This window comes from Lichenostomus cassidix, chromosome 5 (genome assembly GCF_008360975.1).
Source record: "Lichenostomus cassidix isolate B80296 chromosome 5, HeHo_3.0, whole genome shotgun sequence".
Lineage (NCBI taxonomy): Eukaryota > Metazoa > Chordata > Aves > Passeriformes > Meliphagidae > Lichenostomus > Lichenostomus cassidix.
This window is the reverse complement of record NC_139486.1, coordinates 61,066,653-61,092,135: the sequence shown is the minus strand read 5'-3', so window position 1 is coordinate 61,092,135 and position 25,483 is coordinate 61,066,653. Positions and strand designations below refer to the sequence as shown.

The 25,483-nt window shown below is 41.4% G+C and overlaps 1 protein-coding gene across 5 annotated transcripts in view; it reads right to left on the bottom strand.

Annotated features, from left to right (window-relative positions):
* Positions 1-25,483, bottom strand: part of ANO1 (anoctamin 1) — a 71,588-nt gene that overhangs the window by 3,379 nt on the left and 42,726 nt on the right. For 2 of the 5 annotated variants that reach the window (XM_085063331.1, XM_085063327.1), the window contains exons 8-26: positions 25,117-25,182; positions 24,564-24,619; positions 23,021-23,062; positions 19,935-19,999; positions 19,267-19,401; positions 17,847-18,007; positions 14,903-14,985; positions 13,301-13,312; positions 12,415-12,486; positions 9,205-9,279; positions 7,619-7,820; positions 7,045-7,156; positions 6,816-6,873; positions 6,602-6,702; positions 6,331-6,476; positions 5,021-5,173; positions 3,520-3,572; positions 1,818-2,002; positions 25-130 (exon numbers count right to left, since the gene is read on the bottom strand). In XM_085063331.1, the coding sequence (XP_084919457.1) occupies positions 25-130; positions 1,818-2,002; positions 3,520-3,572; positions 5,021-5,173; positions 6,331-6,476; positions 6,602-6,702; positions 6,816-6,873; positions 7,045-7,156; positions 7,619-7,820; positions 9,205-9,279; positions 12,415-12,486; positions 13,301-13,312; positions 14,903-14,985; positions 17,847-18,007; positions 19,267-19,401; positions 19,935-19,999; positions 23,021-23,062; positions 24,564-24,619; positions 25,117-25,182 (1,883 nt within the window). The remainder of the gene's footprint in view (positions 1-24; positions 131-1,817; positions 2,003-3,519; positions 3,573-5,020; positions 5,174-6,330; positions 6,477-6,601; positions 6,703-6,815; positions 6,874-7,044; positions 7,157-7,618; positions 7,821-9,204; positions 9,280-12,414; positions 12,487-13,300; positions 13,313-14,902; positions 14,986-17,846; positions 18,008-19,266; positions 19,402-19,934; positions 20,000-23,020; positions 23,063-24,563; positions 24,620-25,116; positions 25,183-25,483) is intronic. The other 3 variants (XM_085063328.1, XM_085063329.1, XM_085063330.1) reach the window with 3 other exon arrangements.

Genomic DNA, 25,483 nt, shown 5'->3' with positions numbered 1-25,483 from the left:
CCAAGTGCCTGCAGTGTAACCTACCTGGAAAACGATCACAAATGCCAATCTTGCTGCTAGGACAGCCCAGAAATCCTTTGAAATGTCATATTTGTTTTCAGACCAGGGGGGTTCTCTATAATCTTTGTACCTGCAAAAAAAGACTCAGTAAATCAGGGATACCATTCAGAAATTTTAGCACCAGAAGGAATTAATAGCAATAAATGGAACTGTCTAAAAGAAACTTCACTGTATTAACCTCCCAGAAACAAGACAGAGCTGAAAGTCTCCCATAGCCTTCATGTTTTACTCAAAGGTTAATACTTCTTAATACCCTCTGATTAGTACAAATAATGTAAATTTTGCATAAGACAGAGTAAACCAAATAGCTCAGGTGATTTATTTTAAGATAGATAAAAAGGCAACATATATTTTCAAACAGTTTCTATTTTGAAAAATAATATATTTTTCAAACTATTTTTAAAGACAAAAATACTGATCTCAGATTCATAGAACATGTTTGACATATGATTAGCAAATGATTGAAGCTAAATTTTGCTGTGTGGAAAGAAGAGAACTTTTCCTTAGCTATGGTTTACAGAAAATCTATGTGTTGATAAACAGGACCAAGAAAAACACATCAAATGCAGAACTACAACATCCTGTCAATCTTTTTAAAGAATGAGGTCTCTGCATTTTCAAATTATTTTAAAATCCTTGGAATATAGATGGGATGGGAAGAAGACAGAGGCTGGGAGTGGAAAGCAAATAAATCTGGCATTTTGGTATTGCATCACAATGCCAACACTTCCATTCTGTGCTGGAACATGTTTGCCAACCTCATTTAACCTCTGCCCAGAGAGCAGCAGGAGGAAACCAGGAGAAAGCAAAGCTACTACAAATGCAATTTGGGTTGGTTTTGTCTTCACTTCTGAGTGAATTTTCTGTTTATGGGTAATTTCATCATATTAACTTGCACTATTCAAATGCATGAAGAATATAATATAAAATAATATGATTCAAAGGCAAGGTTTTTTACTTCGTCAGTTCCTGTGACTTTTTTAGGATGTGTATATCAAAGTAATGTTTGGCTTTTTCTCCCCTGGAATGTCTTTTCCCCCCTTGCTCTCCTCTCCCTTTTCCCCTCTCCATTGTTCCTCTTTCAGCTTTTCTGGTCTAAGTGCTTTCACTGTCAGATTTGGATTTGGAACCCAATTCTAAGTGTTAAAACCTATCTAAACAAGCCTAGGCAGAGTGTACACTTCAGCATTGCTTCATTAGCTGAAATATGCAACAATAGTTTCCCTTTAAACATGAAAAGAATATATAGAAATTGTCACAGGCATGCAAATTTCTCATGTGGTGACACTTTTAATAAGTCCTAAGTTCCAGTGCAGATAAGGATGTTACTGCTCTCATCAGGAACTGGAAACTGGACAAAAAAAGAGGTCATGGTCATGATATCAATAGCATGACATGACATCAGAGTGACATCACTTTACTCCCTTAAAGCATCATTGTGCTGCTTATCATTAATCGTCTCCTTTCCTGGAAAAGGGAACACAAAATAATAAAAATCTTTGCATGGACAAGCACTGAATTTTACTAATGCTAATCTCCATTTCCCAAAATAAGCAGTAAATCATATTCAGATTGAGTGATTGCTTAATATGTAAGCCAAGATGTGCAAGGCAATGGCTCCATCTGATACAAAAGGCTACCAAGGTGCTAAAAAAGGCATTGAAAATACAAGAGACCTGCCCCAGGAATGTAAAAATGTATCACATTCTTAGCCAGCTGTGAGAACACTTCATCTCAGCGATCATTCAAGAGAGTACCTGCATATCTGAACCTCGTAGCCAAGATCCAGGGGGTCGTTGGGAGCTGTTCCTGCTTGGAAATCGCTGACATTAAAAGAGGATAGTGTATGGTTGACGAAGCCATGCATGGTGCCATTCTCACTGTACATGTACAGGTACACGAGGCGTGGAATGAAGTCGGATGTGAATGAGATCACAAATGCCTGAGCCACAAGAGTAGAGAGTGAGCGCAGTATCCAGGCACAGCTCAAGTTTTCATCACATCCTCAATCCTGACTTGCCCAGGCAACTCACACGGCTCAGGGCAGACTGAGGGCCCTGCAGGTGGAGCTTTCCCTGCACCAACAAGGGATTATTCACTGCCTGCTCTCCTGAGGTGCAGATATTCCCTGGAGCAGTTCCATGCCAGCTGAGGGGTCTGTGTGGGTGACAACCTGAGCCCCCAAAAATGGAGCAGCTGGACCCCCCAGCACCAGAGGAGAGCTCCCACAGCTCTGCTTCCCCGTGTCCCCATCACAGCTTCTCCCTGGTGCTTTGCACAAGGTCCAAAGGATTGATTCCCAGCTGCTTTTCCGTCCTGCAAACAACTGCCGGTGATTTGAGTCCTCAAAGTCTCTTTGCATTGCAAAAGGGCGTTAATTGCATGTGGTTCTTAACTTCATCAGGATAAAAGGATGAGGAGACTGAGCCCAGTTTTATTTTTATGGTCACAAAAATTGCATTTCATCCAGTTATTTAAAATTTTCTAAAAAGATTGTGGGGGAAAGGCTCGACAGCCAATTGGGCTGAGTTCCTCATGACTTTAGCCTTCCTCATTTATCATTATTATGAAACATTGCCACTGACATAAATCTCATGTTCATGTGGAACAAACACGGTACAAAATGTTTTACTTATTTTATGGTAAAGAGGAGCAGTGCATTGATCAAAGAGGGAAAAATAAGGCTGGGTACTGACAAAGAGAGACTACACAGAACACAAGAGAAAAACACAGAGAAATTATTTCCAAAGGAAAAGAGGAGAAATGGGAAAGACAAACTAAGGCAGCATACCAAACAACCAAAAGAATGGGTTTGCCATAGCACAGCAGAACCCTGGGGACAAAATGAAGGGATTTCAAGTCTGGATGATGTAAAAAAACCCCAAGGGAGTCCATGGACATGTGGCTATAAACCCTACACAGCCCCTGCTCTGCTGCATTGCAAACATGTTGAATTTCAGCTGGCCTTTGTGTTCATCTTTCCCCAGCTGGGGTGCAAGCAGCTGTGGATGGCTGTTCATACAGAATACTACATAAGTACACACATTAATATATTAAGGCCTGCTAAATTTTTGTAAGATGTTGAGATCTTTTTTTTTGCTGAACTGATTCTCACCTTACCCAAAATAGCACTGAAATTAAAAAATACATCTCATCCTACTGATAGTATTTCAAAACAGTAAAAGTAAGCAGCTGTGGTCATATTTGTTTGAAGGGCAAAACTGTTTTATGAAAACGTTCTGGAAAATAAGCAGCAGTGACTACTTATTATTTTATATTATTACTGCTGCTATCACAGTTTTAAAATAAACACAGCAACTGATTCTCTAGTATTTCCAAAAATTTCTAAATCATATACTTTCGCTTGACTTAAGGGATTTGTGCTGAAATAAAACTAATGGAGCAAAATGGAAAAGCCAGCCTATTGAATTCAATTTTAATTCATGCTGATTTACTTACATTTATGATGACAGCAAGCTTTCCAATACCTCTGAGGATATTATACCAGATTCCTAAGGAAGGAGACAAACATGTGAATGCTGTTCTAGTTCCTAAAGTAAGATAAATTACATCTTCAGTTAACATAATTATGAGCATGTATGACTGTGCTGAACTAGAATGATATTTTAAATAGAAAAAGAGCTAATTATAAAAAATTAATGTAATGGCTTGTAAGCAAAGGGAGGCCAACTGTGTTTTGGCACCTATTTTTTTGAGGTTTGAAGGTCAAAACTTTGAGGAAGAGGAAGGCAAGTATGAGAGAGGGGAATGTTGCCACAGGTGGAAAAGTGAAACATCACAAAATTTCAGTCAAACGTCTCCAATTCTTGAGGAGAATAAGGAAGCTACAGATAGAGAGCTGCAAGCTCCACACACAGGGTGCAGGATATGCTGGGCTGCCAGATCTAAGGTTCTGCTTAAATCTGCTCCTACAGCTTTCATCTCACAGTTGGATTTTGGGATGTCTCTGAAAAAGTGGGGCTCTCCCACCCTCAAGAATTGTGGATTGAGCTGCAATGAATTGCAATTAACACCTTCTCAGAAACAATAAAAAAAAGTCAAATCCCCACCACAACAACAAAAAAAATCAGCATCACCCTCCCTATCATCTCCACCAGCGACCTGAAACTGCAGCATCAAATCAGGGAGCCACAAAATACCCCCAAAGCAAAGCCATGGCAAAACATGATGTGTTCTTCAAGTCTAGGATGATCCTAGGGCACAAGGATGAGCCCAAGGAAAAACTCTGCCTGCACAGCAGTAGAATGAACATAGAGTTTAGTAACAGATAAACTTCTCTGCTCTTGCTGCCTGGCTCTGTAACAAGGACAGTTCTTTTATTTCTATTTTAATTTTTATTTGAAGGACCTTTTTAGTCATAAGTAACCAGCATTTGGGAGAAACAGCTCCCCCATTACAAGCACCCATAGGTGTCAGCCCCCTGTAAGGGCAGGACTTGTCTGTTGTCCCCACACAGCACAGAGCCCAGTTCCAGCTCCATCCACTGCAGTTTTCACCCTTCTGACATTCCTGCTGAGTTGGGACAAAGGGATACATTTACCCACAGACTTCTGAGTCTCCTCTCATTCTCAAGGGTATTTCTGAGGCCAGTCCAGAGTTATTAAATGTGGAAATTTTTGCTTCTGCAGGAAAACTGCATTGCCAGGGAGGGCTGTTGATGTCAGAACCGGGTGAAATATTTTGCTATTGCATTGATCATTTTGATTTTGAAAGTGATAATGTTTACTTAATAAAATATTCATCTGAATTTAAAGCTCTGGTTTTCCTATTTTAAAAGTAAAGCCTTGATAAATTATGACAATTCACAGGTAAGCCACAGTCGATTGTTTTGACTTTTCCTATAAATATCTCCCTGTTATTGAATCCAGCTCAGCATAACAATATCCTGCCATCAATCCAGGAATAAACAAACAGGGATACAGTAGCAATATCCCCTTACCTATATCCTTTGCTCTCACTGCTACCGGTCTCCTCAGCTCAGTAACAAATTTTTTGGCATCCAGACGGATTTCAATGATGTTGTTCAATAAAGCAAACAAAGGTGCCAGTGGGAAGGAGGCAACAAACAAAGTTACAAACCCAAACTGGATAACTGGAAAGAGAAAGAAACCACTTCAGTGCCTGTTGTCAGTAATTACCAAATGCACCCATCACCACGGCAGTGCCAGCCCCCAAATTCTGACAAGGTGACAAGTTCTGGGAGACTCAGTCCCATTTTCTGTGTCAGGCACAGCTTGCATGATGGCTGCTCCATTTGTTCAAGGAAGGGCCTTGCAAAAGGCATGGCAAAAATAACCAAAACAATGGGGAAGCTCCTGAAACAATTTTTCCATGGGCAGGAGTCACCTGAAGGAGTGGGGTTATGGCAGTGACCATGTTGGCTCTACCTAAACTTGTCATGTTCCACCTGGCAGGTTTTTGGCCTTCACCAATCCTGCTGGAAGCTTCAGAAATGACACAGCTAAGCAGTGTCTCTGATTCCTCTAATTCCTCCACCAGGAATAACTTGCTTCCTTTAACCTGGGATCATATTTGCTTTTTGCATGGATATCATGCTCATCCTGGCACAGCCAGTGCCCATCTTTCTCCTCCTCTGTGACTTCCAAATGCTGATCTCAGTAACTGCATCTTTTCTTATTTTTAGGAACTGGCAGCATGACCCTGTGGTTTGTACCATTGAATTCCCATCTGCTTCAAGTACTCTGAACATCAAGGTCAGCAGATACTCTCATTTGTCTCACTCAACATAAGACACTACTTGAAAAAAAAAAAATTCTATGTGATCTGTCAAGTACAACAAGGTCTGCAGACTTCCTCTGCTCTCAGAAGATGTAGTTTAGATATCAGAAAAAAAAAAGAAAAAAAAAAAAAAGAAGGCGCTGGTGTGGAAATGATCAAATCTGAACTAACTTATTTCCAGTGTAGGGTTCAACTGATGGTGAAATATGCCTCACAATCTTGAGTAGATGCCACCTAATCATTTGCATTTGACAGTGATGCCAAAAATGATGAAAGAAAATATCTAAAAAATCATGCTAAAGGAAGGGCTTGTGAACAGCAGAGAGCACAATTCAGCCCTCCAGCAGCCAGGGCTGGCTGAAACATGCTCCAGTCCAAGACTGCACACGTTAATAATTCAGTTATCTCATATCCACTGTCTGCTGAATGTACAGTTCAGAAGGCTCAGCTCTCCATCCCAATTAGTCACAATAATTATGGCTTAAAATGCCTTCTTTCCAGCTCACTCACTCATTTCCATGTATTCAGGGGTGAGTCCAGCAAAGGGCTCCAGGTTATAGTCCACTTCATAACGCTGCTTTTTCTTCATGTGCTCTTCATGGTCTAGAGAGCGCCGACGCTTCAATTTCAAGTATCGTATAAACTTCTTCATTTTTCTGAGGGAAACGGAGATAATTTGCTGAGCATTCCATTCTGGTCACTCAGTGCTCATTTCTCAGTTATTTTACATTAACAGGCACAACAATAACAAACAAAAAAATGAAGAGAAGTTGCTACTTACGGGATGCCAATCTCAAACAAATTGTTCTGGATCAGCTGCTTGCCCAACATGATAATACTGAGCTGGATACACAACTCCATCAGGCAACCTCCTGGAGCACACTGGGGTGGACAGAGGAGAGGTCAGTCAGAACATCCCCTCCACCCCTGTGCCAGGGGCAGATGGTGCTCCCATCCATCCAACACGATCCCAGACAGGATAGAAATGGAATTACCTCCTCCATTCGGAAGGAATGGAAAATGTAGACGTAGTCTCCTGGACGTCCAACAAATCTAGGGCACAATGGTTAGAGTTACAAACATCAGATGGATTTCACACTTTTAATATTTGATTCCTAAAACAATTGATGTCCTACTCCATGCCTTTGAGGGAGACCACCTAATGTTTAGCCCTGAAAAGGCCTCCAACAAGCTGAAACCCTGAACAGCCCTTTCATCACTCACCGGCCTTTGAAGAAAGCCACGTAGAAAATGGGCGTGTAGGCATTGACAAATTTCAGCAGGAAAGCCTTGAAAATCAGCCTCTCCTCGAAGTTCTTGTCTGTCTTTGGTACCTCTGGAACCAACGGGACATGAGTGAGAAACGGTAATGAATTATCCTGGCTAGAAACATTTCAAGGTCTTATAAATGTGGGTTTTGGAAAACATCAGCCACCTTTTGAATATAGGGGTATTTAGGGAGAGTGTTATAAATATATATTTAAATATGTGTAAAAGCAGCATGGCTGCACTGAGGTCAGTGGTCAATCTGCTGAGGATCCCACCAGTCAGACACGTTACAACAGCAATTCCAATTTCATTCCACTTCTGCCTGACCTTCCTGACAATCATTTGCAGATGGGCAAAAACTTAGCCTGAAAAGATTTCTGGACCTTTTGTTCTGAAAATTTTTTTGGAAAACTTTTTAAAAAAATGTCCTACGGTGGAATTTTAGCCACCAATGTGGCTTTGCTCATGAGCCCCATTGCTGTGGTTGTTCTGATTCAACCCCCTTGCAGCAGGGAGGGTTGCAACGCACCGATCTGCGTGAGCCAGCGGGCGATGCAGCCGTACACCTCGTCCAGGATGATGATGACCACCAGGTTGATGATGACGGCGGTGGCGGTGACGGTGACACGGACGCTGGAGCGCCCCGAGGGCGTGGAGCTGATGGCCAGGGCAGCAGCTGTGGAGATCCTGTAGATGATCACTCCAAACACGATGGCGAACGTCAGCCCAACCTGCGAGGAGGAACAAAATCTCACCAAGGATTTACCTATAAATGCTTTGTTTTGGATTTAGAAACGACCTTCAAAATGGGAGCTTTGGGCCACACCCCAAGTCCACCCAGTTCTGCACTAAGGGTCCCAAATGCTTTGATGAATTGTGGGAAAAGATCCTTTTTTATAACTTGAAAATCACATGAAAAAAAATGACACGATGATGCCACAATCACAGGCAAAAACCTTTTTTTTAAAATGCAAACTCTTTGCTTAGCAGTATTAAAAAAATACTCCACCTTACTAAAAAATAACTTCTAAAATATTATATATTACTAATGAATATAAATAATAATTGTCATTAATATAAACACTAATATTAAAAGTCTTAGTGGTCTTCCTTTCTCAGCCCTGACACCAACACATCGTATTTCCCCTGTGATAAACAAACCCCCCTGTGTTTGAAACAAACAGGACTATATCAGCTTCGCTTGACAAAGCAGCCTTCAAATCCCTTACTTAGGCTTGCTGTGCTCTCATAATCACAAACTGAAAATAAATCTGATTAAATTAAATCTGATTAAATCAACACACTTCCTGGCAGATCAAAATCCTTCTCAATTTTTCATTGCTTAAATAAGGGAATGATTCTTAAAAGGTACCGATTCTCCAGCTGAGAATATGAATACTCCTGCATTTCTGTTCTCTGAAAATACAAATATTAAAAAAAAACCAAACCAACCCTAAACCAAAATCCCTATCCCAAATCCACAAATTAATGGATTTAGATGGGTGAATTCTACCTTTGGAATGAGCTTAAGGCTTTTTTTATCTGTCTGCCAATCTGTCCCATGACTTGAATTATTATTATTTCTGTCAACATTTGTTTTAAATGCTGATGCTTTATCAGCAAATGAAGAAGGCTGTTCTCACCATTTTTCTTGAATTAAGTGCTCTGTTTGCAATTTTCCTGTTAGATGGTATAGCTCCAAATTTGACTGATTTATTAAAAATCATTGCAATTATGATTGCAATTGGCAGTGCTATTTCTTTAAAAAAGTTTGATTATAAAAATGATGTTGTTCTCTGCTTCCTGACCACTTTCTGAAAGGGCTTTCTGTTCTTTTTAAGTTTCATCCCATCAGTGGTGGTAGTAGTTTCCATTTCTGTGCCCTCTTTTCTCCCTACCTTGTTTTAGTACTCTTTTTTCTTTATTGGAAAGAGACGGCAATGTAGAAATTCAAGCTCTTGAAAAGTTTTCAGGTTATAAACCAATAAAGTGCTTGAATTTTTTCACTGGGAAAAAGCCATTGTGAACCACATCCCCCTGATAAAGTTTCTATCACTCCTCTCCCATACAATGACTCAGTAACAAAAATGTCAGTTTTTTCCAGGTGATGCTTACCATGAAGATGATGCTAACAAAATTGGTTAAATAGGCTGGAAAACGGTCCTTCCATGTCAGCTTCTCTTTATCTGTCTGAAATTTTTTGGGGGGAACAAAAAAAAAAAAGGTACATTTGATAAAGAAGGAGAGTGTGATTTTGCACATGTGATGAAAACAGAGAGGGGGAAGAAAAGGCTGGCAAAACCACAACCAGTTAGAAGATGCAGACAGTGTTTACAGGCACAATTCCACACAGGCAAATAGTTTACTCCGTATCCAGGTTCACACTGGTTGAGTGCCTGTGCTGGGAGTATAAATAAACCAGATTTTTCTGTGTACTTTTAGAGGGAAATGTGCAAATAGGCTGTCACAAAACATGAAGTAAGGTCTCTCTTGCTGTTAAATATTTTCTTTTGCTTTCCCTAGAAAAGTCCCCCTCCTTCCTCTCTCCCCCCACAGTGAATGTTTGCAGCTCTGCTGTTGCACAACTGGCTCCACTGAAATACAGATCTAAGCACTAAATTAATTCACGCTATGGAGTAACTCCAAAATGAATGCACACTTGACAGGGAAGATTTAGTTTTGCTGCGTGGTAAGGCTTGAAATTCCTTTGATATGAGTGATTTTTCATTTTACCTGGATAATTCCATGGTATTCAATGGACTACACTAATGGGAATTATGGAAGGGGAGTTGGAATGAGATGATCTTTAAGGTCCCTTCCGACCCAAACCATTCTGTGATTTTCTGTATCACAAGTCTTTATATTCTCTGAATTCCCTAAATCCAGTCAATTAGCCACTGCCTGAATTCAGCTACAAGAAATTAATTTAGAAGAGTGTTGCTCCTCTGGAGTCCTTCACAAACTTTAATGCCCGGAATTGTTTTGAAACACCAGAAAATCAACAACAAAAGGAACATCAGGGAAGATGATGCACATGTTGTAATGGACATACAAATATTGCTCAAATTCTATTTTTATGGCATGCATGCTGTCTCAGGGAAGCACAAGCAACTCTTTCAACACATGCTCCACTGCAAAACATAACATCCAGGATGGGAAATCTAAGATTAGCCATGCAGTGCCATTCCCAACTCAGAGAACAGTGTCCCAAAAAGTGCTGAAGAAACAAGGGGAGGAAGGGGAAGAAACCCAGAACTGAAGGTGAATATTAAACAAAGGTTCAACAGCCAAAAACAAATTGATTTGTGTCTTCCATAATTACTCATAATTTGAGTTTCTTCATAAGTTTGAATAAAAAGAACCAATTTCACCCCAGCCATGACTGTCTTAACTCTTTGTCTCCATTTGTTTGCTGTCTCTTCTGGAAAATATCGGTGCTTCTGATGGCAGTCAAAGGAAACAGAAAAGGGTCGGGCAATACGGCATTACAAAGCACTGCTCCATTAATTCCATTAATTAATTCCATATTCTCTACTGACACAGCACTTCAGCACAAGTGAATGCTCTGATAGTTTGCTTAAGGCTTTGTGTTTCAGCTTTAAGTTAATAAAACATAACAGCAACAGAAGGCAAATGTTTAGCCCAAATCCTAGGGAACATCAGGCAATCTTGCAAAGGATATTCCCTTTTTTATTTATAGGACTGTGCTGTGTTTTCTTTTTTGTAAAGCATAAAGAGTGCCCAAAATTTGTTTTCCTTTATTTTTTTTTTTAATTGGACTTCCCTTGAAAAAGCTATAAGCAATTTTAGTTTAGCTTTAGATTTTATTTCTTCAAGAAGGTTTCCAAGTTGTCTTACAACTGTTGAATTTGAACTTTAACACACTAGATCTCAATGAAAGATAACCACCAAGTCTTTCAGAAAAAACCTTCTTTTCTCACGTTTCCCAAATTAGTAACATCCAAATTGAACGCAGCCCAAAAACTTATAAATAGTCTGGTCAGAAAAAAAGAAAAAATTTATTCTTAATTGCTCAACTCTCATTCCCCAATATTAGAGGGCCACCATTCACTAATTGTCTGATTAGTCTTCCACATTTAAGACCCGAATTCTGATCATACTCAAAATACAGCCAGTTACAGGTTTTTAGCAGAATACAGTAAAGTCTGTATTCAAAATCATTTACCCAACCTATCATAGGGCAACAACCCAATTTCTTTCTCTCCTGCAAAGGATTTGAAAGGGATTTGATTTGCAGATGGCCCTGAACCACTTACACACAGCATCCTGTAGATTAGTGGGAACACACCACCAGCGCCTCTGTAGCATCTTTTAAGAGGGGCCCAGTGGTACTCAACTATAAATTTATTTTAGTACCCATCTCTATGTGCTGCACCTAAAGAGTATATAATGTAGATGTGGTTGTTGCAGTTGTATTTTCACAGGGTTGGCATAAAATCCCAATTTAGGGAATGGTGCCACGTTATGGTGCCACTGGCAACAGACACAAGAGAGGAAATTCTGCCAACAGGTTTGGTTTTGTGCTGGAGTTTTACTTCTCTCATTAAATCATGGCACACAAATGGCTCAATTCTGGCAGCTGAGGGGGAATAACCTCAGGTAGGATGAGCATCAGTGCTCAGGGGAGAAAAGGAGCTTTGCCAAATCTTTCTGCTGCTGACAGGAAAGGAGTTACAGCTCCGGTGAGAGGGCAGGGAAGCTGCTTGTAGGGAGTGCAGCATCCCTTGGCAAGAGGCAGATGCTCCTGGGATGACTGGCAGCACCTTTCTCATAGCAAGTCAAAAGCATAAGTGAGCACTGCTTTGTTCAGTGGGATAAAAGGGAAGTTGTGTTTTTAAAAGGCAGAGAGTTATTGCCAAAGCTGGAATTCTGCATGGAAATTTGGGTTAGTATTTTCCTTAATATTTTTATCAGCAGAGTAAGTCCAGCAAGACAGAGAACTTCTCCTGAGAGGCTTTATGTACTTTTATTTCACAGAACAAGATGGTTTGTTACAGTTTTCTCGAACTTGATTTATTACACTTTTCTAAAACTCAATTTATTAGTGTAACAGCAGCAACTCTTTGATGAGGCTCAATTAGTTTCCCTAAGCCACACTCCTGAATCTAATTAGTAAAGGCATTTCTAGATTTAATCAGGTCTTGTGCCTGGCATACCCCAAGCATCCCATGGATGGATAGAGACACCTGGAATTTAAACACAGTGAGCAGTGACCATTTTTTACCTATTCCTTAGTCTTGGGTCACTGCCTGCTGTAACAACCTTCTTTGTCATGAGTGAAACAAATGAATATTTTTACCATACCTCTTTATGTTTGTGTTCTTTTCTCAGCGATTTTTCTAAAACTTTAGCTTCATATTCTGCTCTTGGGTGATCCTGTGAAAGAAGTCAAATTTAATAAAAAGCAACATTACTTATTTTCTCTATCAGCTACAGAGGAACTGCCTGCAGGTCGATTTCCTGATAATTTCTGAGTTTTCTAACTGAATTCCAATTCACTTGGTGTGTCATTCATCTCAATTGATAGTTGACTGTAATTAAATGAATGTTAAATCCTGTGTCTGCAGCAGCAACTGCAGAATGGTTTGGACAGCAATGTGCAGTGCTATGTAGATTAAATTTAATCTATGAGATATGCAGCACAACCTGCAGACAGCATGGCTCATAATACTTGGATTTCAATTAACCTCTATTTTTGATAAAAACGAAATGTCATTAACTAATTTCAGTGATCCTTAGCTCCTGAGGGGATTCATTTTCTGCTGTAAGTATGCAAAATACTTGGCTTTGGGATCCCATAAAATTGTCAGCTGGGGTGTTCCCCTAATTCTGTCCTGGACAGCATCCACAGATTCTCCATCCGCTTTGCAGGAGAAGGTGCAGGAAATACTTGGAAATAAGAGACAGCCAAAAGATTCAGGAAGATTCATGGATTCAGAATTCCCGATAGTTATGCGTTCATAAAAGAGTCAGAATTCAAAATTATGCATTGGATGGGAAACAGAACGGAGCTGAAAAAAGTCTGAAGAAGTGGAGAGGGGAAGGGTGTAAAGGGAAAGCAATCAGTGGGAGTTCTAAAGAAAATCTGATGCTCGAAAAAGGAGAAATGGAGATCAAAAGATGGCATTCATCAGTAGACATGGAATAAAAAAGGTAGGAGCGATTTAAAAAAAAAAAATGTTTTCCAAACCTTGACTGCCTCCTTCAGGAAACGAGAAAAAACCCACGAAAAACAAGAAAAAAACAAAAAACAAATAAACAAAAATTTGATTACTGAACTGTTGCAGGTCATATTGTATTTATATATTAAAAAATTACATAAACATAGGTACAGTGGGTGGTTAGACACGTTCAGATAAAAAACAGTCTATTCATGTTCTATATTAATTAACATTACTATAAGTACTGTATGAACCAGGCATCCCTAAAAACACCAGAGGATGAGACATTTTGGGCTTTAGTATTTCACTCAAAACTTGTATTCTTCAATGTGATTCTAGCTTAATAAGAAAACCTTAAATTCTAGAAATAGGTGAATCTTAAATTCTGTGCTAAACCCATGACTGTATTATTTATCACTGCCCACCCAAAACACAGAACACAATGCACTGTATTGACAGCTGCTGGTTTAGCTGTGCAGAGCTCTGAACTCAGACATGAAGGGGATAGACACTGGAAAGATACACTTAATCCTCTCCCCTTTCATGTATGCTAACAAGTTACCAAAAATAAAGGAGCATATAGCGGCCAGGAAATAAATCCCTATATTCTCTCCCAGTAAATAGGTAGGGAGCAGCACAGAGGCTGCTGGCACAGGGCACCTAAATCTATTGTGGAGGAGATAAACATATTAGGGGGAGATAATTCCAACAGAAAGGCTTTGGGGGTGAGGGGAGCCAGGGCTGTGCCAGGCTCAGGGAGCTGCAGGGCTGGTGGGGCTTTTGTTTCACGTGAGCAGCGTTTGTTGTGTATCTATTTAGGACATCTAGAGACACGGCAAGGGAGGTCAAACTTCTTTTAACAACAGCAGCAGGGCAAGGCTGGGGGCTGGGCTCTGTCTCCTTTATTTTTTGTAAAGTGGCAAAATTGAAGCCAAAAAGGTGGGAAACAGTTTCTCAGCTGACTGAGAATTTTCTCTCCTTTCCTTCTGAAGCATCATTGATTTTGAAGACCTCTTGTCATACAGATTTGGCCCTTTTCTCCATTATGCTCTTCAGCAGATTTAGTATAAACCTGGCCGGGGATATTACTTTTTTTTTAGCCACTGCAAAAAACTCCACCACCTCCACACTGTGTCCCTCCCCATGCCTCAAGCCCACAGGTCTGGCAAAGTTTTCTGAGGTATTTTCCAAGTCAGGGCTTGATCCTGCATCATTAAAGTTAACAGGAATTTTTCAGTGATTTTTTTACAGCGCTGTAACTTTATCAGCCTCAATGCCCTCATTTCTGATTTACAGCAGCGTGTGATTAATGAGGTCCTTGGCTCTTGGCACCCTGACTTCAGCCCAGCAGAAGGTCTGAGCTGTATATTCCATGCCTACACTGCTAGGTGTGACCCCACTACTCACTTCAAAAAAAAAAAAAAAATTACATTTTGTGGCTATACAATTACGCTTCCATGGCAACAGGACTGAACTAGTCATGCTCTTGGTACAAAAACCTCAAATAGTTCATGTGTAGGGATTTTCCTTCCTTCTAAAGGATGGAACCATCCCAAGAACATGAGGCAAAGTCTATCAGGTCAGGGCAACAGCAGGGTGGAAGGCAAAGAGTCAGAACTGAAGGGACAAACCTCCTCCTCTTCAAACCCAGTCAGGTCCCACCTGTAGTTGAGGCGCATCTGTTTTCTCTTCCAGTGCTCCATAAAGGTGGCAGCTGAAACAACAGTTTGACACATAACACATATTACCACCTAACTTCGCTTTTGCTTTCTTTTATTCAAAAGCCATGTCTGGCTGGAAAATGCTGATGTGCCAGGAGCCAAATGTTTTATCCAGGTAAGCTAAAAAAAGGGCATTTGTTACATCCAGAGCTTCATGTTGGAAGATGCCTGCAATTTTTAAGGGGTCTAAGAAAGTCAAGCACCCCAATTTATTTAAATATCCATATGTGTGACTAATGATATTCTTGGTCTTCATCTGCATATAATTTCATCTGTAAGCCCAAAAGAAACCTGAGTCTTATCTGTACAAAATAGGAATGATTTCACTTGTACTGATGGTAGAGTTACTCCCTCAAAGATATCAGGATAAAGCATTTTTTAATCATTATAATTCCATCCATCTAGTGGTCAAAACAGTGTGGTTGACTCTAATCATCACACCCAAACCCAAATACTCTTGTGAAATCTACATGTGGGCAGGCTGTGAAAGAGGAAGCCTTTAAGGGTTTTAATAATTAAAAACCTGTCCATTTTCTTTTTGATGGAAAAGGCTTAGAGAAATAACCCCTTGTTGAAGCAATTTTTGAGTCCCAATGAATGATCCCAGTCTATATCAGTCTATCTGCCCCTGAGACCGAGCGAGTTCTCAGAGGACATATTTAGATGCTGGGAATACACCAGTGTTGTATAATAAATAAGTGATTATGAAAGAGGCAAGTCTACCAAGAAATGGTGTTCCCAGGGGAGCTTCCCACAGTGAGTATTAACAGATGTGCTCAGAAATGTTCATATCCAGAAAAAACAGAGGCAGGGAGAGGGTAACAAAGTGTAACAGAGAGGAAAGGACACCCTCTTGACTAAGGCCAGGCTAGGGCCATGACATTTGTTAGCCTTCCAAGCAAAACTCTCACATGGAAAAGCTACAGCTGAGCCCCTTCACAGGCCACAGGCTTCCTGTGGATCAGGATGGCCAGAGCTGTGTCTTGAGAGGGTCCATGCTGTGGGTCTGGAATTGCCTCCCCCTCCTCACCATCAGCAATTCTCACACTGGGGGCTGCAGCTTCCATTTACAGCCAGAAATATGGGAAACGAACGAGGGGCTGCTGGAAACCCTCCTGTGGCACTGATTTACAGCAGGGCAAAAGGAGAGGACAGGTTCTGGAATGCTGTGTCGTTTCAGGAGCACTGGGGGAAAGTGCCAGGGAGCTGCACCCCAGCTCTGCCATGAGCACCTGCACTTTCCTGTTTCAACTGTATGTGAATTTAATGACACTAATTCAAAACTATGTGGAGAAAGTTCTTAGTTTTCCAATTGAAAAAGACCTATTTGAAACAACATTTGTTTTATATGGTGTTGTACCACAGGAAAACTTTATGTTGACTCCAACGAGCTTGAGGAATTCCACATCCCACTTCAGATTTTGTACAGAGCCCCAAACCTGCTTCTGCCAATCTGCCTAACTTTGCACAAGAGTGTAAAAAAAATGGATGAAGAGACCCAGAGTTGTTTGCTGTGGGAAAGGACACAAACTGTTACTTTTTGCATGCCAAGATCCATGTGGGGCTCACAATACTGGTAAATGAGGGAGACCAAAGCTGACACTTGACTCTCCACATGAGAGAACTGGACTGTTTAAAATCCCTGACACTGCATCCTGCTTTGGGGTATTTCTCTCTATGTGCTACATGGCAAGGTGATGATCCATAAGACAGTAATCCCTCCTCTCTGCTGTGAACCTGGCTGAGCTCAACCTCCCCCCACAGCTTTCCCTCCAAATCTGCACCCCACTGTTACCAAAATCCCTCTGTACTTGTCCTTTTCCTTGTGGTACTTGATAATAAGTATTGCATCTAAAACAGTGTCATCACAAACACAGACCTTGGACAAAAATGAAAATTAAATTGAATGTTGTTGAATTGTGGTTAAATCAGTTCAGATGAATGGTAGTGCACAAACAGTTCCCCATGTACTGGACCAGATAAAAACTCAGGGTATATTATTAGGATGAAATATAATCCAGAGCAGGTTATGTTAATCCACAACGAGGTGTACACAAAGACTTGTGCTGCTCTCACTACTTCTGGGAATATGTGGTCATCACAGCTCCTCTCCCCCAGAGCCCATTCCTGAAGCAAGGAGGTTCCCCATCTCTCCTCAAGCAGGGAGGAGAAGAGCCCTCGTGACCATTCCTGAAGACATCCTAACAAAGATTTCATCAGAGGGTTCATATTTTGACCCAAGGTCTAGAGACATGCCCAGAAAGGCTAAGTGATGTGCTCAACACACGAGGGCAGAATCAGGATCAGGAAAAATCCCTCTCCACCACTGCTCCCTCTTCCCAGTCTCCTTGCATGATGTCTGCCTGCTGATAAACCTAATTGTGTCTCGGAGCACACTCAGGAATCAATGCTGGTTTGTCCTGAAGATGCTAAAGGCCATTACACTTCCCCCCAGAGCCCTCCCCTCAACCCCAGAGTACATTAATACATTTCTTCTGTAATGTTCTAAAGTGGAAGCTGGCTCTGCAAAGAGATTTTTTTTTTTTGGCAAGCTGTGCAATTCTGTTAATGAAATTTTGACATACCACGCAGCAGTTTTATGACAGATGCTTAACAATTTCATTTGCTATTCAGCTTGAGCAACTTTTTGAATTTTAGCCTCCAGTCCAGAATATAAATTTGGGTGTGACAGTTTCATGGGAAAGAAAAAAAAAAAAAGGAGAAGGGAAAAAAAAAAAGGAGTTCCTTGTATCATTAATTGCCTGTGTATAAATATAGTGTTTTATCTCCTCTGTTTCTTCCTGTTGTATTTTAAATAATTAAAAGCTTAACATCAAGGCATAGATCTTCTTACCCCAGAGAGCCATGAAGACTGAAAAGAAGACAGTTGCAGGGTTATCAAACAGATGACTCGCACGGGCAGTGGCACAGGCAGAGCTCATCTTCCAGTAACTGCACGTTTTGTCACACAAGGGACACATGGTGATGTTGTTCCTCTGGTCACACATCTCCATACTGCAACAAAGCCATGAGAGAAGGGCAAAGCACGGTCAGGATGGCTCCAGCTTCGTGCTCTGGTGATCTTTTCTCCTCTGGACAGCAGCTGTTTCTGTAGGATCATTGGATATGATCCTACACCACTGCTGGGGCTGAAATCCTCATGTAAGGCTGTCTCACTCCCCCCTTCCCCAGCTCTATTTCCATTCCAGGGAATAAGAGGGAACATTAAGAAAGATATAAGGCTCTATGCTTTCTACTCCAAGATCTCACAGAATAAAATAAAATAAAAATAAAAGAAAACATTCTTGCTTTGAAATACAAACTACAGTGATAGATAAGGTACAAGGGAAGTGCTGAACATCAAGAGACTGGAGTTCAACCAATTTATCTCCTCTGCACTCCATCTGTGAAGTAGCAACAGTGACCCTCTCTTTGACTTTCTTCAACTGTTGGAAGCAGTACAAAGCAATCTTAATGAAGAAAAAAAATTAATTCTATTTTTTGGTATCCATTATCTGCTTTGTTATTCAGGGCTGGTGCTTGTTGTACAAACCATGTGATTTGCATCCCCAGCTGATAATACATGCAGGGCAAATAATGCAAAATCAGAGGGCTTTAAAAATGTTTTAACACAAAACTTGCTAAAAGATTAAAAGTAGAAGGATGTCCAGATTTTGTTGATGTGATCACAGTTGCTTATTTGAGGGATGTATATTCTTGATGCATCTCTCTGTCACACAATGCCCTCCTCAGCATTCCGTGCTGGGAAGCACCAAACCCCATCATTAGCAGAATTTTGCTGGTTTGTTTCAACATAATGATCTCAGTTGGGAAAAAACCCAACCACCTGAGCAGCCGGCCAAGAATTATTTTTAGGACATCAATGCAAACTCCCCAAGTCATATTAACAATGAATGCTAATGAGATAGAAATGGGCTGCTCTGTGCCCTTGGGAGAGCTCCGTGGTTTACTGGAAGCTGAGATCAGGGGGGTCTGTGGAGGTGGATTCATTTTAAACACAGCCTCCAAAAGATGAAGTGTGAGGATGGAGAGTTTTAGGAGCACACTGTCCTCCAGCAAGAGCCAGTGAGCACAGACAGACCTCAGGAACAGGGTGTTGGGATGGGGGTGGCACAGAGCAAGACCCAGGAACAAGAAACCACAATTTCAGCTGTGCTCAGCCTCAATATCACTGACAAAACATTTCTAAAGACAGGCAACTTGGAGCTTCCAGTGCCCTCCTACAGCAGAATCCATTTATTTATCCATTTTACCTGGGTATATTCTCATCCACAGTTGCACAGCCATACAGGAAAACGATAATCCCTACAATTGAAGCTGGAATGAGCATTTGTGTATAAACTCCCAGCCAGGCAAAATATAGCCCGATCTTCTCTCCAAAGTATTTTCTGAAATACATTTAGAAAAAAGAAAAAGAAATGAGAGAGAGAAATGTTTCCTATTTCTTAAAATATAACGTGGCTAAAATTATGAATCACATCTGGATTAGGCATGGAGAAAGCAAGATCTGACGACCTGTGGGAATTTTTTTCTTCTCAGAGGACTCTCTGTCTCATGATGCTTGGAGTCCATCCAGAGATACAGGCACCCTGAAAACAAGTTTGTCCCACTGGTCATTTTTCCCCCCACTGTGTTTCTGCTGTGCAAATTGGTATATTTGGACCTTCTGTGAATGAATCCTCTTAAAAAGACACCTCGTTTTCTTCATAGAATCTCAGGTCTCACCCTGAGCAAACAAAATTAATGAAAAGTACGTCCCCTGCAAGCTTTCACGCTAGGTGGGATACACCAACACGGTCTAAACCCACAGAAAACTCCTTTTCTCCCAGTGAATTTGCCATTCTCTGGAATCCCCCAGGGACACGGGCATCAGCTTCAGCTGTGCCCCTTGGAAAGCTAATGGCAAGGGCTGAGCTCTCACCTCACCAGGTCGATGGGCTGGTACTTATAAAACACTCCGTAGCTCGCCCACTCCTCGCACAGCAGCTGCAAGACAGAAAGGCAGAGAAAGGTGAGAAAAGCCAAAGCACCAGGGGTTTGTCCTTCGGCCACCGCAGAACCTACAGGCCTGCTCGTACCTCGTCGGGCCTTCAGCCCCAGCCATGCCAGCACACACAGCCTGAGCTAACATTAAAAATGAATGGCATGGTTTGGCATGCTCCAGCACAGCACAGAGGAACTGCAGCACATCAGAAGGCTCTTCAGCAGCTGGGCTGGTGGATATCCCCGGCAGAGACAGGGGGAGCAGGCCTGCTTTGTGATCCGAAGGCCCAGCCACCCTCAGGGGGAAGAACCCTTCCCTGACATCCAACCTAAACCTCCCCCGACACAACTTCAGGCCATTTTGCTACACAAAGTCTACAATTCAGCATCCAGCAAGAGGTGCTGTGCTGAGGTGCCTCAAAGGCTGCATTAAAGATATTTTTTTTCAGCTTTAAACCACAATAAGCCAATGGTTTCTACTCCTCCTTTTTGTCAGGATGTGGGCCAAGGAAAACAATGATCTCCGTTACTGATGCGCAAAACTGAATCCCTCACAAAAATAGGTTCCTCTGAGACCTTCAGCTTATCCTTCATTTTGTAAAATATATAAATAGTGTCTCTCAAACCTGATTTTTTCCCCTCATTCAATTCAGCCAACAGAGTTAACAAGAAACCCAACTCAATGGGGAACCAAGACCGAAACCAGGATCAGCACAGGGAGGGCAACAGGATTAATCTTGTTCCTTGACCAAACAGGATGTTATCCCCTAAACTCCAGGCTATTTTATCATGGCAAACGTGACAGCTGTCACACTCCTTCATGTCTCCAGTGAAATGCAGCAAAGGAAAGAAGGGCAGGGCAGAGCCCATGCCCATTCCTCCTGTGTGATCACAGAGAAATCCCACAGCAAACAATGTCCCCAGAGCAATTTGGGAATTCTCCTGCCAAGCCTTTAACAGAGAATTTCCAAGCTGAATGGCTGTACTTATACAAATGGTTTGACTCATTAAAAAATAAAGGCAACTTGTCAGCTTTTACAGAAACATGATGTTGAAAATATAAGTGGGCTGTGGACTTTCCCCTCTACAACCCAAAATCATTAATCATTATTAATTTCCTTACAACAGTAAGAGCAGGAACTGAATCTTAACAGCAGGCCTTTATTAAACAGCAACATTCTGGCAAATGTTATTTTTATTCTGCTTCAGGTTTCTCTAAACCACATTTTCCAAAAGTTTAAGGCCAACTGCTTGTGTCTGGGAATCAATGATTTGGGACACCTCAACTTCCATGTGCAGCACCAGTTAAGCCCCTTCTTTTTTTGAAACTAAATTTGTGCTGGAAATTAGATTCCTTTTCTGTGATCTAAGCTGGTCAGGCACATCAAGAAAACACTAAGCTGAGGAGATTTTGCATCAGTGCCATGTTTTAGTTTTGTGCAACTCAAAACCAGATTCGTGCCTGAAGTACAAATGAATTATCTCATTTATCCTGACATTTATCAGCCTGAAATTCAAAGCACAGCTTCAAAGACATGATTAGAGGAGATCAGCACACTAGACCTAAATATTTACTTCATTTCTATGCCTCAAATCTTTAATTTTCTTGTTAAAAAAGGCACAGGACTAGCCTAGCACTGGATAAGATTAAAGAAAGCTTCAAGAAAGCAGAAGAGACATGCCAAAACACACCAAAAGATTATTTGATGGAACTGAAAGTCAGAAGCCAACGTAAACACTTCCAAACACACAATGAACTTGTGAAATTCGTGAATTTGTGAGGTTTGAAATGTTAGTCATGAAGAAGATAATCTAGACACTTTCAGAAACATGGACTTTCATGCTATTTTTAGTTGAGCAATGTGTTGCTTAATAATGAAAAGACAGATAAGTGGTATTTTTAACGCAAATCAATAGAGGGAGGGAAATAACATCCACTGCCTTTTGATGAGCCATTTGCACCTGACGGAGCAGCAGACTGTCAATTTTGGGTACCTATTTTTATATATAAAGCCTGAAGGTGTTTAAATCCACTTTTGCTATGACCTGAATGTCCAGAGCATTTTGTTGGAGAAAAAAATAATGAAACAAACAGGGAAGGCAAAGTTTCAAGTCTGAAAGCCCAGCATATGTAACACCCAAATTTAGTAGCTCGTCCTGAGAGAACTCATTGTCACCTCTCCAGTTTTTGTCCGATGCACAGACAAAAGCCACCCTTCTTTGGGGAAGTGTGATGGGGAGGGTACAGTCACTGAGTTTTGAATTTAAGAAATCTGCATTTCCACAGAGGGTGAAAAATTCGGATTTTTCTCATACTTCCTAAGTAAAAAGTGTGACTTCCTACTTCCTTAGGAAAAGTACTTGGAATAATTTCTACTTGTTTTACAACAGTGAACCAATGTTTTTCACTATACAGTCAATAAAACCACAATTTAAAGCATTAACTCCAGCAAAAAGTGATGCAATGCCTCTGTGTACATCCACAGGGCAGCTTCTGGCTGCAGAGCACACATTAAAGCACTGCTGAGAACCTCTAATTCCTGATAAATATTCAATATTTATCTTTCCCATTTATCTTTCCCATTTATCTTTCCCAATCACTTTTATGCTTATGTTTTCAGCTGCCTCTCCCTCCCATTACTCCAATTCTGATCTTTACACCAGGGAATGAAGCAGGATTTATGTGCAATACAGATACCAGAATGTGACTGAGCATATTCTCATCAGAGCTGGCCTGAAATGACATCACCTGAACTATAGGAGGAGTTATATGTCAATATTCTTACCAATGTGGCATGAAATGTATTATTACTAAGCCGAGTACTTTATACATATCCACACTACATTCCACATTTGGGCAAATTTAAATGCTGGAAAGCACTTTTTTACTTATGCTGCTTGGCATATAGTGCCTTTTTACAGCATTTTCTGTGGGATCTTGGCAAAAACATCCAAATTCCAACAGGTGACTCTTCAGGCTGGTACTCTTGTGAATACGTTAAACCCCCCTGTGCATCAACTTACTTTTCTGTCATTGGGCTCCACGTTTTCACCTTCATAGTCACCCTTTAAAAAGAGAGAAAATCTGCGTCATCCAGCGGGTTGTGCCAAGAACTGCTCTGCATCCTGCATACCCATGTCTCCCACTCACTTAATGCATCAAAACCAGAAAAAGCAATCTGTAAAATAATGCTGTATTTTAGGAGCCCATTTGTCACGGCACACTTTGTCTTCTGTCGTCAGGCACATTAGGGAAGAGCAATAGTGTCTGTCATGGGGGGAAAAGGAATGAATAAGTGATAAAGGTGGCCTAAAAATGTCAAGGGAAAGGATGCGGTATTGCCATGGCATTTGGGGTTCAGCTCAGTCCACTGGATAGAGAAGAGACCAGCTGAGAGAGCTGATCCCTCTCCAGACTCTCCAAACACTCACGGCTGATTAGTTTTGAGGTTTTAATTTGGAGCTGGTTTTTGATATTATAAAGGAGTAAACGAAGGCAATAAACAACTTCTATCAGTCATCAAATAACAAGACTATCAGCAGCTGTCTAAAGAGGTGAGGCAAGAGCACGAGGAGAAGTTTATTTAACCTTTCTCCCTCGATTTCTGCACGGCACTGCTATGGCTTGAGAGCCCTGACGTGGATAACAAACACCAGGCAGACAAAGAGGCTGCTCTGCTCTTGGGTGCTCCAAGATAAAGCTCTCACAGTCCCGTGTAAAACCAGTGTGAGTGTGGGGAGCAGTAATCCAGGAAGAAACACTTCATCCTCACATCCTAGGCTGGAAAACCAGCAATGGGCTTGCCAGCCCGTGGACACTGGCACAGGCAGCACATCAGGAGGCAGCAGCACGGCTGCCACGTCCCCATGACTTGTGCCAAGCTTTCCTGCAGCTAGGAGCAGGTGTTTGCCAGTTCAGTTGTACCCTGAAGCTCTAGATCAGAAGGGCACCAGCACCCAGCTGTGGGCACCTCTGGCAGGATGGGGGTCCCCAGCTCGGCTAGGAGTGCCACCAGCATTCCTGAACTCTCACTGACCCTCTCCATGAGCACCTCAGCTGAACACACTCCTGACATCTCACTGAGCTGCTCAGAAGCAGATTTTGTCAGTAAGAAGGTCTGCAGGCACATCTAGCCCCATGAAATATGTGACTTCAGATCCTTGCTTGTGGTTTTTCCTGGTTGCATGGACACACAGCTACTGACACCTCTGCAGGAACATGTGGACAAGGGAAGCAGCTACTTGGTGCCCTGGGAATGAATATGTTCCCTGGCACTGCTGCCAGGAAGCAGAAAGTCAGGAAACAACAGAAGCATTTCATTTGCTAAAACACTGAAACAACTCTTCTAATGTTACGTTCAAATTTATGATCATCAGACGTAGAGCAGAGGAGGAGAACTCCTTAAAAGCGAGCAGAGGGATGGAAACAACCTGCAGAGGTTACTGCAGTCGTGACACAAGCGAGAAGAGAGTCAGTCATGTTTGGGATGATGCCACCAGCACGTCACACGAGGGATTTCCTGGTAACAGACAGCAGACGTGTAAAATATATTGCGAGATCACTTACGTCATGCAGAGGATATGCAGCGCTGTAAACTCCATTGGCAAGCAGGCTGGTAATCCCTTGAAAAATAAAGACATAATAGTTATTTATAATCTCAAGGTTAGACAGCCTCACTTAATAATCCTTCCTGGAGATTTCCCTCAAAATAACAGCCATTTGATCAGATAATGATTTTTTTGCCATCTCATTCCTTCCCATGTAGTTTCATTTTTAATCATATAGGTTATTACACATGACTCATTTTATGAAATGGAAAACTGCAGAGAGCAAGAGGAAGTCATATATATTTGAGAATCAAGAATTAGGAGCCAATGACTTGAAATTAGTCATTAAAATAAATTACATTTTCTGAAAAGTCAGTTTGATTTAAGGGCAAGCCTGAAGATTTGAAAGTGCAGCAGAAGGCTGGATCACAAGAAGAATATGGCTGGAATTGATGGCATAAGGGAACACACATCCACACACATCACCCACGCAAAGTTTTGAATTCAGGTGTCAGATTGATCAGAGAAATTGTAGGGAAAGCCTTTGCGAAGACCTTGGCATTAATACTTACCATATTTACCACATTTTCGTCTTTTATTTAAAAGGGCAGTTTCCTTCTTTCTTCCCTCTCCTTTCCCTGTTTACACAGCCGTTTATTAGTGACATGCATGAGGCCGAGAGCAATTAGTGCTTCATCTATTAAATGTCTGTGGCACAAGGGGCTGGCAGGAGTCCTGCCCTTCCCAGGGGTGGTGTCGTTCCTTAAACGGGGGCCAGAGGGAGGAGTTGGTGTGGAAGTTTGGAGGAGCACTGCACCTTCCCAAAGGTGGCTGGACCTAGACCTTGGAGGGCTGTAGCTCATTAATTCCCTAATGTTCTCTCTTCCAGCAGCTGCTGGCTTTAAAATAGCTACTTCCAATTCTGTCCAGCACGTCCGG